At 37.6% G+C, this 20,721-nt stretch overlaps 1 protein-coding gene across 2 annotated transcripts in view; it reads left to right on the plus strand.

Annotated features, from left to right (window-relative positions):
• Positions 1 to 11,764: 11,764 nt before the first annotated feature.
• The window catches only part of ZNF521 (zinc finger protein 521), a 212,602-nt gene continuing 203,645 nt past the window's right edge, over positions 11,765 to 20,721 (plus strand). Inside the window, exons 1-3 of one of the 2 annotated variants that reach the window (XM_029959431.1) lie at positions 11,765 to 11,823; positions 12,879 to 12,938; positions 18,528 to 18,707. In XM_029959431.1, coding sequence (XP_029815291.1) covers positions 11,790 to 11,823; positions 12,879 to 12,938; positions 18,528 to 18,707 — 274 coding nt within the window. In that variant the 5' untranslated portion in view covers positions 11,765 to 11,789. The remainder of the gene's footprint in view (positions 11,824 to 12,878; positions 12,939 to 18,527; positions 18,708 to 20,721) is intronic. The other variant, XM_029959432.1, reaches the window with a different exon arrangement.

The following is a 20,721-nucleotide window of genomic DNA, read 5'->3' on the forward strand; positions in this document are numbered from 1 at the left end:
TAGAAGTGCTGATCTCTGAAAGTGATTTCTCTTTGGGGAAAAAAAAAGTGCTTTGTTTTTACTTAAAAGTTAATTTTTACTCATTGTTTTTGTATCTTACATGCAGAAATGAAATTTCTGAATGTTAGTTCCTAGAAAGATGAGAGGGAAGCATTCATCAGCTGTATTTTACATACCCATGCTCTGCCTAAAGAAGGCTTGTATCTTAAAATATTTTGCCAAGCCCAGAATGTCTCTTGAAGGCTTTCCCCTCTTTTTGAGGAAACCTAGGTACTCTTTCCATCCTGAATGAATTTATAACTGCAACTCAATTCATGCAGAGTATCGGCAGACTGAGTAAGTGTACCTGTGTGTTGATGTGACTTGTTTCCTCATCATAGATTCCAAATGAAAGAATGTTTCTCATACAGAGGTGCAGGTTGTGTGGTGTAGTACCAAGGAAGGTAGAATAGTAGTGGATTAAAACAAAAATGTTACCAAATAGCAGCAATAGTTCAGAGAGAATTTGATATTCGGATCCCCTTCCAACAGTAGCCTTTACATTTCTCTGTATCTGTCAACTATTTGAATGTTTATTCTCAGCCTCAAGCCTCCCTGGCTTCTAAATTGCATGGACTAGACTCGAAAGTCATGAGATTGTCTGCTGATTAGACTATAATCAATCCAGCATAAACAAAAACAGCAATTAGTATTGGCATGATTTCTGTGAACTTGACTTAAAGTTTCAGTATTAGCGGTCCAAAGAACTTCTTCTGAACGGGCTGTTTTCAGGAACTGTGTTATTTTGGCATCATCATTTTACAGGGAGGGAACAAAAAATTCATAAGATTCCATTTGGCCTGAAAAGCAAAAACATCTGTTTGATGCATGAGTGAATTGCTGGCTTCTATTTGGCCATCTAAAAAAGGGCAAAAATTAAGATACCGAACATAAAAGAGTACATAAAAAAAACCAAATTACAAAGAGGATTTAAGATTAGCATCTTTTTATAATGCAGGCTATTTATAATGTTCTCTTTTGGACTTGCCAAAGCATGCCCCAGCTTCTTTATGTATTACAAAAATCCGTAACAACAAAAACATCCCTAAACTTTAGTAATATTCATTGACTTTGGCAATGCATAGTGATATTGATGGTCTTGATTAGGTAGGATTGCAGTAATGCTGGCCAGTCCTTTCTGAGGCCAGCATGAGTTATATTGACCATCATTGTCTACTGCTCGGGATTAGAGACTATTAGGAGTGAACATCTAAACAGTTACTGCTAGTTTACAGAAAGGTGAACTCCTGTGACAAAGATAACCTTAAGGGGTTTTCATAATGCTGTGTGTTTGGATTGGTTTGATTTTGTTTTCCTGAGTTGCTGTTAACTTGTGTAACAAGAGGAGCTGTCAGAATGGAGGCACTTATCTAACGTGTAGGATAACGTTATCCACCATGATCTAAGATGTCTTGAAAGGCTTTATGTTGCTCTATAATTCATTCTGTCTAATTTACAACTAGTTTAATTGCTCTGAATTCTTTGCTCTGACACACGATGCAATATTTTCAAACTTGCACGTTTTGGAAAAAAAAATTCCTTTTGAATAACTGTACATGAGGAAAAGATCTAGAAAAACTGTTAACATTTTGTGCAGACCATATGGATTCAATATTTTTTTTTCCTGCGTAAAACAATGAAAATAAGATATTTGGAGGGTTTCTTTTTAGCTTGAATAAAATAGAGTATAATGCCGATACCTTAAGACAACGTCTTAGTATTTTTTCCCAGCTCTATTTTAGAGTTTCCATTGGTTCCTGCAGGGCTACCTGAGCTCAGAATCAGTCCCAGTTGGGGTTGGGAAAATGCACTATTTCACTTAAATCAGAACTGTGAGATATATATGTACATATATATATATTTCCCTGAAGGGACAACATACAGATCTACAAAGAATTTGGCCTGTTTTATTTGATGCTGTAAAAATGTACATGTCTGTTTTCAAATACATTTTGCAGCATGTTACTACAAAGCATTAAAGTTTTCCAGTTGCTGTCTTTATAAAAGTTGGACAGCACAAGAGAGGCTTTTAAATACTTCTAAATCATAATGCAACATTTGGCATAGGATTCTGACAAAAGATGGATGTGCAAAGACCAAAAGAGGTGGTGAGGTTTGTTTTTGTTTTAATTTTAGACAACTTGGGTTCTATTTCACCTCAAGTATGAGTAATTATGCTAGTTAAGCAATTATTAGAGATGAAAGAAATTCTGTTAGATATGAGTCTCCTAAACTTCAGTGGCTTTAGTTTTAGCTGGGATAATGATCAAGGAGTAGTTAGCCATATGCCTAGGGACTATGCTGTAGCAAAAAAGATAGGGCTGATCTTGGGGGTATCCGTATTACAACTTGTTATAATTAGCATTTTCATTCAGCCCTCCTACTTTCCAAAAAAATCTGCTTTATATTCTTCTGCGCACACATTAGTAAGATTGCACAAAATTGCCCTCTTCCAGTGGATTTTTGAACCAGGAGAGTTGTCTTCCATATTTAGAATATTAGTTAACACTGGTCATGCTTTTTTCCCCCCCACTTTGTGTTCCTTTAGTTTCAGACACATTTTTTTCCCTCTGTACTATGTAATTACTAAGAAAAAGACAGAGAAGATTATTTTCCGCCTCCTTTTCAGGATTTAGTCTAGGTTATACATGTTCTTCTGGGGTGTGCACATTTGAGTCTTAGATTTTGCTTTAACTAGAGTGATGCTGTGCCTGTCATACTGCAACTGTTCTTTGTACAGTTGAATTCATATAATGTGTACTCAAAAGAGTTGTAGGGTTGTTACTTAAAATTCTACACAGTTAAAGCCCAATGAAATTTCAGATTTTTGGAGCTTGTTTTCATTGTGTTTTTTTCCTCCTCTTTTTGTCATAGGAGTAAGATAGAGGGATGTTTTTTCAGTAAGTGATTCGACTGATACTTTCACTTTTAACTAAAGGTGCCATTAGGTGCTATTTTTCTTTGGAAGGTTAGGACTTCTAGTCCTTCAAGATTTCTTAAAGTTTTATATATACCTATTGGTATAGTGACTTCTGCCCCCCTTCTTTAATTGATATGGGCTTGCTGTGGTTCTTGAAAAATACAGTATCAGTAACTAGTTAACCGTCTTACAAATTTAGAAGCGCTAGTCATTAGTTAAACAGTTGAAGCAGAACACCTTTTTGTCCCAAGGACAAATGGATGGAATATTGATAGTGTGGACTATCAGTGTTTTCCCTCTGTCCCAAACCCCATTTTTGGAGAGCTTATTCTCTCATGCAAGGCAATAACCTAAAACAGGAATTTTGTCCTTATTTAACACAAATGCAAAACTGATCTCCTAACTTCTTATACAGATGCTTGGTGTTCCAGTTGAGTGTGGAAAAGCTAGAGCACTTCTAAATCTGAATGTCCTGGTTAACTGTACAATAGATGGCTTTTGTATACAGTCCCTGAGACTTGTACCCATACTATTTTTATGTTGTGTTTTGCTGGCAAAATATATTCCAAACAATGAATTTGTTGATAATTGATTCTCTAGTTTTATTTTTCTGTTGTTCAGTTTTTTTGGTGACCTGTCAAGTTCAACTTCTATTATTGATTCATTCACTTCTTGAAAGGAACTTTAAAAACAAAAATAAAATACTTGCTGTGTTGCTGGACTAGATGATGTGATGTAGTGAGACAGTGTATTTGGGAAGACTAGGCTATGCTTTGACCAACAAAACTTTCTCTGGCACCAAATTATGATGGCTGAGTTTTTTTTCAGAGTCAAGTGAATTTCTAACTTTGACAGTGGCAGTAGGAAGGAGGAGGGGTTGGGGAAGTTAATTATTTTCCACCTCCAAAGAATACAATTGTGAGGAAGGAACTTTCTGATTCACTGGTTCCAGGACAACAGGATGTCAAGATCCATGCTTAATGTAACGTTTTCACTCTGAAGATGAGAGGAGGAAATGGGTTTGTATTGGTCTCTGCGTGCAACCACTGACTGGGAAGGGTTTGTGTTAACGTGACTTATAAGGTGCTAGAGCATAGGAACAGATTAGGTTTGCAATTTCTGGTGAATCTGTTGAGTAGAAGACATGCTTGTCAGATGCAAATGTAAATCTGTGAAGAAATGTCAGAAACCTTTAAGGTTGGGTACAAAAAAATAAGGCCTTGCATACTGCAAGACATTAGTGCAGACATGCTTAGTTTATAGTGACTGGTTGCCTAGTGGGATAGTTACATTGCACCAGGCTCTTGGACTCTTTATATAATTTGCAGGTAGTTAGGGGTTTATGAATGTTGTTGAGTAGGAACTACTTTAAGGAGACGTTAGGAAAAACTTGGAAATAATAGTGTATCTTAGCTTCTCCCCTATTGTAGACCTGGGTTTCTCTCTTAGTGCAATAGGATATCTCATAGCAGTGACTTATCTGACCCAACTTTTTGGAGATAAGGGAATAGGTTCCTTTCCTCCAGGTTAGAAGGAACTGAGGTGCTGTACTGCTGCTCTTCCTCTCCCCTTTGCTGAAGAGAGAACATTATTTGCTCTGCTAAAATGTTAGATGTAGGAGTTCTGTTCTGTGCTTTGTCTAAAGGTGTTTGAATCTGTATCTCACTGGGAGAACATCAGTCATTACATAGCAACATATTGTGCTATGAGTGTGAGTTGCCCTGTTATTTGTGTCGATGAAGTTTCCCTTTTCAAAGGTGTAATTAAGTATTTGTTGGACAACGGGGTGACAAAAAGCATTCATGAGACTCATGACTCTAAAGGCTTGAGTACTATGAAGCAAGAGAAAATGGGGGTCCTGATCTGCCAGGTCTGCAATATTTCTTCTGATGAATTATTTCAGTGAAACTAGAACTGGAGTCCACATATCCCACGTGCCATGTGAGTGCCCTAACCACAAGGATAAAGTATCATGCTAATTCTCCTTCTTTCTAGTTCAGTGAGTATTGTAGATGAGATATGGCAGCTTCAACAGCAATGAATGAGTGCACCTCAAGTCTGAGGGTAAGTGCTCTTTGTTAGGAAGCTCACAGTGTGAGTACAAATCCTTCTGACTGACAGAGGAGAAAGTTCAACTGGTGCCACTCACATCCTGAGTGAGTGATCTAACTAGTGGGTGTGGGCAAGAGGGGGAAAGGAAGATGTGTTTCAACCCAAACATTTTCTGCCAGTGTCTTGCAGTGACCAGGGAAGGGTATATGAACTCTGAAGAACCGGCCCATAAGACGGCATCCAAATCCAGGGCAGGCAGGAGAATATTTAATCTTCCACTGTCCAGCAGTGGTGGGGCTTCACTTTGATTTCAGCATTGGGCTGCACAGCAGTGAGAAAGCTTTGATGGTAAAACCATAGACACTGCCTGACCTGAGTAGTATCTGAGCAGAACTGCTGGCAATTTAGATGCAGCATCCCTGCACAAGTTTTTTGGCTTCTAAGCTCATTTGTGGATATAGGCCATATAGCTGTTGTACATGATAGAAAGTCATCTAGAATAGAGCAGAGAGTTTGGGGGATCAAAAATAAACTTATAAAACCCTGGTATACAATAGATGGAGATCTTTGGTAAATCAGGGATAATCTCAGTAGAAAGGAGGTAGGTTTTTGGTGTGGTTTTTTTTTTTTTTTACTCAGATAAATGTATGTCTTCAGGTAACAGAGCTAAAGCATGCAGCTGTATTTTGTTTGTACTAGAGCAGTGTCAGACAGCCTAAACTCCTCAATTTAAGTGTCTCATTTTAGTCACATAAATAAATAACTTTCAAAGGCAATGATCATCTACAGATACCTTTACTGTAAGTCCTCGTAGCCCTTCCTTACATTACATGTCTTCAGACTTGTGTAATATTGGTTACTTTGAGGTTCTGTGAGCCATGCATCAGCTGGATTCAAATTGCTCTCTCTTGCTGAGTTGTGACTTTTGTAGACAGTGTTTAATGAATTCCCTCTTTTCTAAGCAAAGTTGAAAATACAGGTCTGAAGGAGCATCAGAAATTCTTATTTATGTCGCTCTGAGTAAGAAAGCTTAGGTGATAAATAGCTTCAGTGTACTGAGAGGAATCCGAATGTGTTCATGTTAAGTACTGGCTTTGGTAATTAGGCTTAAAATTTTTCTTAGCCTCCTAACTTCTGTTTCCACCTAAAATGGACTGGCTGCCCACAGACACATTGTCAGGAATGGAGGTGGAATACTTGATCCAAGACAGGCAAAACAGCTGAAAGTCTTGACCCTGATACTAAGAATTAACTCCCAGAGAGATTCCCTCTTGCTTTGTTAATTCTCACCGTGGTCCTCTGTTTGACTCAGAGATCTATTATAATCTGTTACATTGCATGCTAGAGTCTTAGGGATGTCTGAAATTTACCTGAGGTTTATAAAAAGCTCTAAGATTCTTTGGAGAAAAGTACTTTTTAAAATATAACATTATTAGTTTACTTAAACAATAGAAATATGAGTGTGGTTTAACCTTGTTCAAGGATGCATGATTAGGGAGGCAAAGTTAGCATTCTGGGCAGGATTAATTAATCTGTTACCTCACTATCCAGAAAAATATATCCCCTCCAGCTCTGGGGTTTAGAATTATCCCTCTGCTGCTGGAAAGAGCGTCTTCTGCTTTTTCTGCACATAGTGTTATGTAAAACTGGACGTCTTTAGGCTGTCACATTTGGATACTGTCACCCTTGAGATCAAGGGTTGGAAGAATATCCAAAGGATTTCTTAAGCATAATTTCTTTCCACTTAAGTGTATTTATTACTTTTATGTTTATGTGCTGCCTAGGAAAATACTTTATTTTAGCATAAGAATAATATTTTCCAACCACTGCAGTTTAATTGGGAACTCCTAATTCAGTCTTTCTACAAGAAGAACATTAGGGGAAAAAACAAAAACTCAAGCTCAGTGTTGGGATAGACTAAAGAGAGGAGTGAAAAATACAAGTCCCTTTGTCTTCTGGAAAAAGCAAATGGAAGACTAAAGAATGCTTTATATAACAGGAATCTTTTAAGGAAAATAATTTCCAGTGTTAAGAAAATATCGTTACAATGCTGGGGGGGAATAGAAATAGGAAAGGAGGTATGTCACAGCACAAAGGAAAACAAATCTAACATATAAATATTCATGCATATGATTAATTGGATTTTTTTTAAGTTGTGGCTACACACAGAACTAATTTTCAGTGGAGTTCTGGAATGTAGATATTTGAAGTGTTGATATGCCAGTGCATTTCTTTTTCCAACTCTTCTAGCTCTAAAATCTTTGGGAAGATATACATTTGGCAGTCAAATTGGTAATCAGGTTCTGGCTAGTAGCTGATAGACGTGAATTGATGCTAGGTGGAGTTGTTCCGAACACAATATTTTCTTAGTAGTTCTGGACTTTTATGAGTGACAATTGTCTTAAAGGCCATTATGAAGCATTCTGAAATGGTTGTTGACTTACAGGAGTCACTCATTGAATTGCTGCTTACATGTGGCATAGCCAAGTGTGAAATCCTGTGCTTGCAATACGCTGGCCAGAAGAGTCTAAAAGGTGAGTCTTAGAGCGCCAGTGGCACTTACAGAGAGAAGGTGTAGCCCTAGCAGATGATTCATGGGCATCTGATCCTGCATTTAATATTTCTCTGTAACTTCTTTAATTTCAGTTTTGTATCCTGACTGAACCCTTGTGGAGACATATTTCCACAGCACCTTATTGCAAGGTGTGAAACATCTTTAAAATCCATTGACTTTAATAGATTTAGAGGATACTCAACACCCTCTGCAACTGGCTCTTAAATTTGCCTTCTGCTACATGATTAATCTGTCTAATCATACTTAATATCTACCTGTAGATGGTGTCAGTATGAATGTCCTCTTGGTTTTTATGTGGCCATGAGGAGAAAGGAAAAGTGGAGAGATACTTCCAGAAATTACAGTCATTTGTAGGTACTGAAATAATGGCACACACGTTTTATTTCTGTTCTGTTTCGGTAACTCGGTAAATTGTGTATTGATTATGCTAATACAGCTAGTGTCTCTATTACTTGTCTGCAGAAATTATTCACACATGTAGATTGAAGATGCACTTGGCAAAGTTACCATCCTAAGAAAAAGGCTTTTGTGCAAAGATGGTTTTAAATTGAATTACTAATCATATGCTAATGGATGTTTATAGATCAAGTATTGAATTGTAGGAAATGCAAAGTGCAAGTTAAAAATATATATTCTAAACTTCCTATCCCAACAGTCGTAGTTGTTATATTAGGTTTGTTTTCACATCTCTTAAGGAATATGTTTTAGGAAGGGATAAATCAATAGCAATCTATTTTTATAGTTTATTTGGGGATATGTGGCTTATCCTGCTTTGTTTAACAAGCTGAAAAGAGGCTCAGGCAATTGGGGCAGTTGTTTTTTTCTTTTTCAAAATTTATTAATCTACCTAGATTTGAAGAAAATAGAATTTTTCAATTATCTTTTGCTTTTATTTTATTATGGTTTGTAATAGGTTGGAAACCATAAATCTTAGCCAGAATTCTCCAAAAGGCATCCCTTTCAGTGAAAATGTGCTTTTCCATGTATCTAATTTTATCCATTTCTTTTCTGTACAAGATTTTTCCAGGCATCAACCAGAAATGACTTGTGCTCTTCCTTAGGGTGCTAAATCTACAGATTAACTTTTCAGTGAAGGGGAATCCTGGTTAGTCAGTAGAATATGAATGAGATTTTGCAAGCTAGAAAATCTGTATATATTTTATAGTAACTTTATAATCTCCCTCCTTTATCAGCTAGCCATGTGTCCCGTGAACAGACTTTAGGCAAAAGGGGTGAAATCCTTACTGATCAGCAGGTGTTGCTGTAGAGCAGTCGGGAGATTAATTGTTTTTGGGACCTCTATATCAAAATTTCCACAGGTTTTCCTCATTGCCTGTCCTTGATGGTTCTACTTGATTTATTGGGTTGTTTTCCTTTTTTCTTTTTTTTTTTCTCCTTCTTTCTTTAAAAAGGAATAATTGGTCTTAATGCTGATGTTCAAGCAGCCTGAGCATGAGAGGTGCTCTAAACTGAAACCAGGGTTTGCCCTGGACACTGGCTGTACAAAAGCTGAAATGTCCTAACCTCTCACATGGATAAAACTTCAGTTTAGATAGAGATTTTTTTTTTTAATTTTTTTCAGTAAAATTTTAAAATCTGGTATTTGTCCAAACCACAGGCTTTTATAATTGGAGATAGAATTGACATGATGGAATTCTCTTTTCCCCTACTGAGATTTTTTTTTTTTTTTTAAATTGCTCTCAAGAAGCCTGGTGCCACAGTTGTGGTGACCTGATCCTTTCTCGAAATTTTATTACTTGGGGGTTCCTGTTTGTTTTGTTTCTCAAGAGTTGCCCTGAGAAAATATATAGTAAGAAATTGATCATTCATTGTTTTAAGGAACACATAAGTCAATTGAGAAATACTTCACATCTGAAGAAACAGGTGACCCGTGGCCATAAACACGCAGTTGCAGGGACAACGAATATTGTTGCTTTTGTGACAACATTGTTTAAGATGTATCTAGAAGTGCTGTTTAGCAGTAACATCACTTATTCATATTGTATTCAGAAGGTTTGTTCTACTTTCCTGAGGCCTCTCCTTCACTGGTGGTCCATGACTTTGTTACATAGAGTTCATCTTTCCTTATGCTATAATGAAGATGGACATCCCTGTGCACAACTGCAGTCCTAGAGTATCAATAATTTTGATGTTTGAATTAATGACAGTGCATACATGCTACTGTTTTATTTGCATATCATCCTTGTAGCTTTCTAAAGTTGCATTTCATGCTAGTGCTAGAGAAATGTTTTTGGTTAGCAAAATTTAAAGCATCTGTTTATATAGATTCTGTTTAGAGATGCTTTCCTCTTCTGAAAGAAAATGGTGTAGTTAATGTTTAAGGGAAGTTTACTGCATGTCACACTACCTTTCGTAGTCAGGTGAGTTTAACAGTGGTCTGAAGAGCTGAAATAGCACTGAAGTTTTCAGAATCTGGCTGTGGAAAGGTGTTAAGTGCTAATCAAGAGCTTATCTGATGCTACCAGCTGTATCTTACTTAATGTGAGGAATACCCCTGCTAGTTGGAGGAATGAGCTAACTTAATGCAAAGCAAAATGTGATGCTATTTTGTAGGTGATTTGTGCTAATGCTAAGATTTCCTTAATTCAGTGGGTTCCATGGAGTAGTTTTTTTTCCCTTTTATTGTATTTCCCCTTAAATATGGATTTAATTTTCCTGACAAATATGTTAGTCTACTTGACTATTATTAGCATGTCTTTGTGCCGTGGCCTGTTGTGACCTACTTGGTACTGTTGTGACTGAGAATCCTTAAAGAGATGAACAACAGTTTAGAAAGATGCTAGCCACAGAGTTAACTGCTTTTATACTTGTTTGCTTTTTTTAGTGCAGTAAAGACATAGTGGTCAGCTTTTGTTGAAAGCAAACCTCAGTTCTCATAGAATTTTCAGATCCCAGAATAGCAGGGAAGTTGTAAAATGTTTGGTTTCACAAGGCATATGCTGTCATGTTTTCATGGTACAAAATTGCGTACCTGGAAACAATTTGTTAGGCAGTATCCGTGTTTCTTTTTTCCATTTTAAGACATAGAAATGTTTGGTGTAGCTCTCAGTCAGCAGCATGAAGCTGAGTACATTTCACTGTGCAGTCACTTTTCAGGAGCAGCGAGAGATTCTGGTACTGCAGCTGGTGGCAGTAGACATTCAGGACAGAAAAGCAGAAAAAAATGAACTCTTGCATTTCAGTTTGCAAGCACTTACAAATGGAGATCTTGTTTACTTCTCAGCAGATAGCCACTTGGGAATCAGTTATTGAAAAGTTCGTGTTTGGAGACCTCAATTCCATCTTGAAACTTAAGAAATTGTAGAGTTCTTAAACTGCTTTTCTGGACTGAGTTATGACATTTATCATGGTTGAGGACAGCTGATACATCTACAACCCTTAATAAGGTTGATCAATAGGTGCTAATGACCAAGGTGAGTTTCCTCTTGAGGGGTGGAAGAGTGGACTCATTTCCAGTTTTAGAGCTGTTCTTGAGAACCTTTTATGGAAATAGATCAACAGCTGATGATAGACACACACTGAGTCAGGTTGGGCTGCTGCAGATGTTTCCCTGGGGGCTTTCAGGGGGTCACAAAAGATGGTTGGTTTTTTTGGTTTTGTTTTCTTTCGTTTTTTTCACTTTTTAAAAAACTATATAGTAGTTGTATTCATTATTTTTCTTGCTTTATTAATGAATCTTACTGATCTGTGCTGCCTCAGTGAAAAATCCTTCTATTTAGGTTAGTTTGCGTTTGACCACATGTTCCCCAAAATTCAGCTTTTCGTGAGCTTTTCGGGCTGCTTTCTTTGTTTGGTTTGCTTTAGCTGTGAGGACCGCTGGGATGGCTGCTTCAGTGTAACAAAGCAAATCATACAGTATTATCACAGCTGAGGTACTGGTAACATTGTGGCTGCAAAATACAAGTTCGACTGAAACAATCAGCTCATAAAATCGTATTTTGTGAAATACTTGACTGACTCCAGGGCTGGGGAAACTTTTATCAGATCTCTGTAGATGAGAAGGGTTTGCTTGCTAGCCACAGCTCTGGGACAGAGATAAAGATTGTTTAGAGTCCTCCAGAGATTGTACTTGACTCTTTCTAATATATGCACTGTGTTACAAGTTTCTGGTGTCCTAAGAGTGTCCTTATGAAAACTGGTGTTTTTTTTCTAGAAACTCAGATTCTAGAAACAACCAGTTGTATGAAGCCTTGGGGTTGGCGGAGGAGGAAAAGAGGTACCTGTGGAGTGTGTATATGTATCTCTTCTTTTGCATATATGTCTAGATTTATATGTGACCCTACATGTTGCACTCTCTTGTCCCAAGAACCAGGAAAAATACCTCAAATCTTTGGACTTTAACTCAGTTGCATGATTATTTTTTGAGGTCTGAATTCTTGGGAGTGGAAATGCTGCAGAAGTACAGTCTTTCCCCTTTCAGCTTTTTTCCCTGTGGAGGGAGAATGAATTCTTTTCTCTCTGCTGTTCTCTAACTCAAAGAGTTTGGTCTTTGGGAGAATAAAAAGGAAATGGTTCTGCCTTTTAGCTCTTCCCTTACTTTTGCTTTGGGAGAGTCAATCTTACTTAGGCATAGTATCAGAGCATATGAGAACAGCGCTCTCTAATTTTTCAAAGTAGCAGCAGAATGGCTCTTGTTAGGTTCACTCACCCAACAAGTTTTGAATAGTGAATCTGACAAGAATTGTATTGTTTTTAGTTCTACTGCTCTGGAAAGCTGTGAGCCAAGGGAAAGATGCTGGCATGGTGTATACAGTAAAACAGCATGGGGTTAGTTCTCCTTTGCAAGGCTGTCTGCACTGCTGAGATGTTTGCTACTGAATATAGGATTATTATTATTTTTTAAAGCTTATGTATGAATTAGCACACACACCTCTCCCATCTGCCAGGAGAAGGCTTTCTCTTATCTGTGTGGAGCAAGCAGAATGTTAAAGCCCAGATTGTTCTCTCATTTAGTTCCATAATCAAATACAGTAAAGTGCATTGAAGACAAATATCCCAGAGGAAATTCGATTTGTTTTTTTAAGCCATGAAAATGATTTGATCACTCTGTTCTCAGATTTGTAGCTTCCATACAGCAATGTATTCTGTCTTGGTCTGGTCTACACTTTCGCACTTTGCAGTGCAGCTTTTCTTGCCTGTCTTGTGCAAGCATTGCTGGCTTTCAGAACTAAGGCTGGTGTAAAGATGCTAGAAACACTTCAGCTACCTACCTAACATCTTTTTTTGTTTGTTTTTTTTTGTTTGTTTGTTTTGTTTACCTTTTTCTGACAGTAGAAGAAAATGAAACAGAGGACCATCAGGCAGGTGTGGGACACCCAGCCGCACAAACTGGTAATGCTGAATTCCTTCATTAGTGCTTGCTTACCATTTGACAACAGTGTGAGGGATTTTTGTACTGGGGTGTTTTTGCAATGCCTGCACTCTTCTTTCTCCGTTTCAGCTTAAAATGCATTCTTGGGGCTTGCAATGGAAAATAACATTCCTCTCCCGTTACCTTTCAATTTCTCACAATTAGAAATTCTGCCTTTTGTAGGTCAGCCAGCTGAAAGTGAGATGCTTCTAAAGTGCAGCATGCTTTTCTTTTTTCTCTTTTCTTTTTTGTTAAAAATAATTCTTCTCTACATTCCCCACGTAAAACACCACTCTATGCCATTTCAGATAAACTTGGTTATTCATTCCACTTAAACTATTTTTGCATTCGTAAAATATGTGCATAAGGGTAAATTCTTTTAAGATGTTTGTATAATTTCTTACCAGTCAGGGATTAATTAAGGTCTCGTTAAAATTAAGTCAGTGAGATTGTGTGGAAAAAACTGTTGTTTGAATCAGGATCACAGGCATAAGTATTGTTATTAATGATGAAGAAATAATCATTAATTCCCAATAACAACAAGGACTCTTTTATTCTCTAACATGGTTCTGAGAATGCAAGAAATAATTTGTTTCTGTCTTTGGTAGTGGTTCCACCAAATTTTATCTGAAGAGAAAGACTGACTCATCTGAATAGTTTTATTCATTCAGCTGAGGTCACCTTTCGGTGTAAGGGCTGACTCCTTAAGGATATTCCTCGAAGGCTAGTCATCTCTGAATGTGTGTAGGTAATTTGTCTGAGAGCAGTTGGAGTTATTCCTCTTATGAAGGTGAAGAATGCAGTTAATTTTTTCTTCACTTAGAAGACTTTATATTTCTCTCGTATACGTGTCCTATGGGTATGTGTTTCGTGCCTTTTATAGGTTCTAGTGGCTTTGTGCATAAACTAGATTGTGTGAAAAGAGTAAATAAAAGTGAGGGAGTTCTTTGCCTTTTTAATGGCAAATTTCTCAAACGCTTCTCAGTGTACATATGTCTCCATTTAGCCATCTGCAAACTTGAAAAAAAAAACCCAACTTGTACTGCTATAGACACATGAAGTTGAAAAATAGACAACTGTAAAACTGGACATCGATATGTCAAGGAATGGCTGTTTTTCTGTATTTTCTTAAAAATGATTCTCCATGGTTAAGTTGTCTTGCTAGTTATTTATTTCCCATCATGTCCTGTGTTGTTCTCTGTTTGTTTCTAGGCAGGATTTAGCATTCTGTTTTTCTTTATAGCAAGAATGCAGTGCCGATATTAAAGACAAAAAACCTTCTGATAGAGCAAGCAGTACAGAAGGCCCGCACTGTGTACACACTGCCAGAAGTTTTTATAGTAATACTTTGTATCTAAGCTCTGGCTCTAACCATTAAATGTGCTTTTTATAGAGTACCAAGTTATAATGTAGTGCAGCTACGGCATATTAATCTTACTGCAGAGATTTAATGAGGCAGTTGTTTTGCGATGGACACTATTGGGAGCAGGGAGCGACAGAGTTTTACTTTACCACTGAGCTGAAGAAATATTCCTTGCCTGGTAATAATTATAACCACATGATCTAAGTTTTCCTTTCTTTTGCCAGCACTTTTCCATGCAGAAGTGGCTTGGAAGGAGGTCTACTGCAAGACAGTGAAATGGATTGGAAAGGAGGCTGTTTTCTTGGTAGTTTGATGTTTTAGTTGTGATTATCTATGGATCCTTGCAACGTAGACAGAAATATGTAAGATGAGTTTCAAGAATATAGACAGTCTTTGCCAGTCCACTGAGATGACTTTTAGATATTCATTACTTTTACTTGACTTTTATATGGGTTATAAAAAGTAAATGTGGTGAAACCTCGTTTTTACATGGGCAGAATAGAATTTCTACTGGTTGGCCTTAAACCGTTCCCATACTTGAAATTAATTGAAGTCCATGGCTTTATTGCCTCCAACACTTTTAAGCCAATGCAATTTTTCATTTTCCCCAAACTTGCAGTTTTATTAGACCAAGTTACAGCAATAACATCCCTTATGAGAAGGAGGAAGAAGGGAAGGGGAGAACCACCTGCCAGGGAACATAGTAATGAGAAAATCATGCTTCTTTTAATTTCCATTTATAAATAGTGTTAACATAATCAGGAACAGAAGACAACTGTTCTTTCTCTTATTTTTTTTAAGGTGCCTTAATAGGCTGAATTTATTTCTGTTCCAAAAAAATAACCTTCCTTTCCCTACTAGATAATTTTCAATGGTATCTGCAGGTGGAGACAATGTGTGTGTATTGTTGCTGATGTGTATTGAAAAATTTCAGTTGGTGTATGGGCGGCCTCTGAAATAGGGCAGGGAAGTCTCTGGAAATGATGACAATGGTATTTGCAGATGTTGGGAAAAGTAATCTTACTGTGAAGACCATCTTTGTTGAGGAAATTGTAGCTATGACTTGCAGATATTGGGGAGAAAGAAATGTGGGAGATGAATGACATTTGCCCTGAAGTCTACAGAAGACCATGAGCTTTGAACAAGAGGTTAAAGAGAAAGTACAGATGAATGAATGCATATTGCATTTATAAAATGTTTTCTTCTAGTCTTTCAAAAGAGCTGCTCAAATAAGGTAGCTTATCCTCAATTTAAATAACTACTTAAGATTAGACTAACTCTTGATGGAAGATATTTGTTGTTGCAACAGAAAAGCTATCTATTCACAAAGTGTCCAAATGATATTTACTCTCTTAAATATCTTTTATTTTGGTGGTGACATCTCTTCACAGAAGCAGATCACAGTGGAAATGCATTCATTGAGAGGGGCTGAGACTGCCAGAACTCATTTCACAAAGCTGTCGTAGGCTAAACTTGAACCTAGGTCCCAGAGGGTCCCACTTAAGTGTTGACCTAAAAACAAATGTGCCAGTTGGCTAGAGCATGTATTCTAAAGTTGCAGCAGAAGGGAATAAGCTTGACTGACTTCTGTCCCTGTAGAGTTTATATCTGCAAATGCAGAAGGAGAAGCAAAACATTATTAGCCTTAAAATGATTCTAATTTTAATAACTGGTCGCTAAGTCTAAAGCTTTAAATTGAGCAATTCTTTAGACTTTTGTGCACTAAGGAGTGCATATGTGCCTACGTGTGTGTGTGTGTATTGCTGAATTCCTGTAAAATGCAAGCGCTTCTGAATATTAAGTCTTGAGAATTCCCTTCCCTCCCTTTTCTTTCCTTCAGTATTGTACTTAAAGCAGTCAGACACTACTCTTACTTTAAAACAAACAGGTTTGTAAACTTTATGTGCAGCATTTAAATACTCGTGTTAAAATTCAAACCCAGTGCCCACATTTCCCTGAGTGCTCTCGGTTTTATGAGATGAAACTGGGACTTGAGCTGAACAACTAATAGTATGCAATGTGCACATGCTGCCTTCCAACAAGTGTTTAATGATGTTGGGGTCAGTTTGCAATAGTTAAGACAATTATTTAATTTTCCAAACTGCTTAGAACCAGGTGATCTCCTAACTGCTTTTATTAATCTTTGAAAATACCTTGGAAAATGAAGTGGTAATGGAAGTTATTAGATTTAGAGCATTTAATAATGGCTAAAATGACAAAAGGTCTTTTTATTTAATTAGCATCCCTTTTTTGGTTTGTAAATTTGCAGACTACTCTTCTATTTGGAAGTAGCAGCCCAAGTGGAAATTTCCACTCTTGAAAGAACCTTGTGGATGTAATTTGTCATATAAGGACTCGGTGTATAGGCATGGCTTTTGCACAGCAAATATATTTTTGTCTTCAGAATGTGTTTTTTACTTTTAAAAATTAATCTGGTTTCTCTCTGTAATATAATTCCCTTAAAAATAAATTCTGCCCTTTACCCCTGTCAAAGAAATTCCTTGGTTTTGATCACAAGCCACATGGCATGAAAAAGACTTCCTGACATGGGTCATTTCCAGTTTTTGCTTGCAGGTCCATCTGTGTTTGCACAGTTGAAGGGCAGGGTGCAGTAGTGTGGACCAAAGGATGCAGAGAGATGATGAGAGCTCTGACCTTGGTTGTGGGCAGCAAGAAATACAGGAATGACTGTGCCCACATTACTGTAGGGTGCTGAGAGAGGATGTAAGAGTGGTTTAATGTGGAATCACCTTCCTACTTCTCCCCACCCCTTCATCACTGTAATATGAATTTAGTGTTGGCATGTTTTAGTTTCTTTCCTTCCAAGGAGTTGTGCGTGATCCTAATCAATTGAAATGCCAAATAAGGTGGGTTCATGGATAGCACCTCTTTGTTCCCCTGGCCAAGAAGCCTACTCCTGGCTTCTTAGTCACCCACTTGGCTAAAGAGCACAACATCTTAAAATGTACTTGCACAATCTCCTGTTATTATGTGAGTTTGTCCCTGTTTTCTAAAATGACTTATTTCAGTCTCAGCTCTCTCAAATATCTAAAAGGAAAATGAGGCAGTCAAAGCAGAAAAGGGAAAAGTGGTGAAACACTTGCATTCCTTTTGCTGGAATGTACATAACCATTTTTCTTCTTCATTTCACTTGTTGTACTGTGGTTCCCAAGGAAAAACAAAGTTAAGTGCCAGCTTGCTTTATTAGGGAAGACAGATTGTTTTATTTCTGTCTTTTGAAGGAAGCTTTTAGTAAAGTGGGCAAAAAGTCAGGAGTAGTTAAAGCTACTCCGCTCCTCCTCGGAGGAGGAAAAGTTCTAGAGTACGCATTATCGCACTGTGCTGGTCATCTGCAGAACCAAGGCAGTGCAGCAAGCTCTGTGGTGTCTCTGCATGGGGGGGGTGGTGAGACTGCATATTTCTTCCAGTTTAGAAGCTTCAACTGGGCTCAGGGCTGCTGATCTGAGGCTGGAGCTGTCCTGTTGTCCCCAGAAAGCCTGTTAGCATGTCAAACAGACAAAGCTTTCCTTGTGGACTCTTTAGGTTTTACAATAATTAGTTTCCAGTTTTCCATGATCTGGTGAACACAGGAGCTTGATCTTTTTTTTTAAGTCATACACAAGTTCAAAGCACGTGTAGCATTTTGACCCAGGGTATAAGCTTTCCAGGGCTTTGTGCGTCAAATAGTGTGGTGATGGAGTATTGGAGTGGGTTGTAAAATAAAGATTAATTTCATGTTTATGTAAATGAAATTTGTTAGTCTCTTAATTCTGGTAATTTCCTGTGAAACGCTGTAGTTAACAGAGAAAAGAGGTTCCTGCACACTTATTGATTTGATTTTTCTTTTCATTGAAAAACTAATTGCATAGGTGGTTTATCCTTTCTTACGATGATCAAAGCAGCTTCAATAGCTGTGATAAAATTGACAAACCTAACACTGAAGCATGGAAGAATAGCTTAAGTGAGAAATGGAGCTGTGTTTGTGGGAGTTGAAGGGAAATTATCTTTTCATTGAGATTAGAAAAAAATTAATGAAAAAAAGCCTCCTTTGCTTATTTAGCAATAAAATCTACAGTGTGCTGCAGGCTCATGCCAAGTATTTTTCTTCTCATCATTACCACAAGAACCTATTTTGTTTTTTTTTTCTTTTCCTTTTTAAATATTCTCTTCTTAGATGCCTGACATCATGGTCTTGATTTTCTTTCAGACTCTAACTGTAAACTAGAAGACAAGGCAGAAGATGGAGATGTGCTAGACTGTAAGAAAAGACCGGATGAAGGGGAGGAGTTAGAAGAAGAAGCTGTGCACAGCTGTGACAGCTGCCTCCAGGTGTTTGAGTCACTGAGCGATATCACAGAACACAAGATTAGTCAATGTCAACTGACAGGTAAACAATACTTATCACTTTGTGGCTTTGTACACTGTTCTATTTCTGATTCCCATCCTCTGCTTCTGATCTCCTTCTTCCTTCCTCAGTTATTTTATTGCTGCACTTGAATGCTTGGGTGAGACCTTTATAAACAGATTTTGGGACAGGATTATACTGTAAATGGATCATTATAAATTTCCTTAATACCAAAGGATATATGCTGCTGCAAGTATTTTCTAGATTCATACTGTACAGCTTTCCATACTTTGCTTCTATGTGTATATTCCTAAGTCACTTGTGAATGCAGAGGGTATTTGTAAGTTGGGTTTAGGTATCATAATGTCACATAACGAATGAATTTGCACAATGGCATGTTGCAGATCTGAGCTGGATGTTGTGCTAGTCTCATCTGTTAACTACAAATGACTGTACAGTAATCACTACCTGAAAGTTGAGAGGAGCAAAACAAACTGTTAGAGGGGAAAATAAAATCTCAGGTTCAGTCAAGGAACAGAGCTGAGTGCTGATCAGATACTACTGAATTGAGTAGAGCTGGGTGAATGGACCTGTAGACCTCCCAGATTCCTCTTCGAAATTATTGTAGACAGCCCCCTCACTGAGAAAACCACATGAAATCTGCTGAAGTAGTTTTGCCCTCTAAATTTAATAGGTCTTCTGATGGCACACACTGTAGATCCAAACGGACTTGGTATCAACAGAAAGGCATTTATATTTTTTTAGTAGATATTACTTTTGGTTTAACCTCTACAGTGTAAAATGTATTTATTGTGTAGTGCAGTTATGTTAAAAACCTTTCTTTATTATGGCTTTTTCCTTAAGTAAGGAAAGCCATCCTTCCTATTTGCGAATGCTTTTAGAAAGTGTGTATGTGCTCATGTTTGGAAAGCTTTCTGAGTTAGCTTTGGTTCCAATGGATTCATAGGCTAAGCCCTGTCAGAATGACATAAAAGTCAGATAGCAGTACTGCTCTTGAGGACAAAGTGTGAGAAGTGAGCAGAATAAGAGGGCAGGAGAAGAAGGAAAGTTGAGGAAGTAATGTGAATTTGTCAAGTGATTTTAATCCTTACTTCAAATTATGGAAGATGAAAATCTGCTGCAGCAAGAAGTGTTTGCTTTTATTAATATAATGCTTTGCTTTTCTTGCCTGTAAAATGTTTTTCTGACTTAAGATACAATCAGTTCTGTCATTTTCTAATCACTCCTACAACCTCTAGCTTGTACTTTTCTACAGTGCTCATGGTTTCTGGCGGTAGGGATATTCTCTCCTGACTTCAATAACTTGGATATTTTTCTCTCATTTTCTTCATGCCTCTCTTCTTTCTTTTGCTTTTTCTGTGTTGAAAAATTAGTGGCTTCAGCTTATCTCTTCCTTCCCTCTCCTGGAAAGCGCTCCCCCTGCCCCAGTCCCTTGGAACTCCCCTTTACTGTGTTGGATCCCATTTATTCATGTGTTTTTTTTACCTTGATCTGATACAACCATTTCTCCTTTCTGGTTAGCTAGTTGCTGCCCCTTTCTACCAAGTGTTTTCTCCGCTTTAAAGCTGCAAGCAGAATGCACTGAGCAGTGCTTGCACAGTTGGATTGAGAAACTGAAGAAAAGCAGGGGGGGGAAGCAGTAAGTAGGAAGAATCCCAGAGCACTGCTCCTGAACAGCAGTTCTGGCTGAGAGCAGTGTTGCTAAATGAGAGTGAAAATAAGTACTCTGGATTAGTCAAGTTGGGGTGCATGTGTGAAGGTAGGAATATATTTATGATAGCAGAGGATGGGGAAATGAAAATGAATCTTGAAGGAAATTGTTTAAGTTCCTAAAAATACCTTTGCCTCTCTTTCAAGGAAACTTGTGATAATGAATGGGTAGAGATCAGACTTTTTGAAAGCTAATGAAGTGAACAAAATCTGAAATTGCACACCCTTCTGGAGTACAAAGTTGACAAAAAGCCAACTGTCCTCTGTTTCTAATTATAAATGACCTAAATACACCCTTAGAGTTGAGAAAGGGGCCTGAATGGCA

Source organism: Manacus vitellinus, unplaced genomic scaffold (genome assembly GCF_001715985.3).
Source record: "Manacus vitellinus isolate BGI_N305 unplaced genomic scaffold, ASM171598v3 scaffold_1_pilon, whole genome shotgun sequence".
Taxonomy (NCBI): domain Eukaryota; kingdom Metazoa; phylum Chordata; class Aves; order Passeriformes; family Pipridae; genus Manacus; species Manacus vitellinus.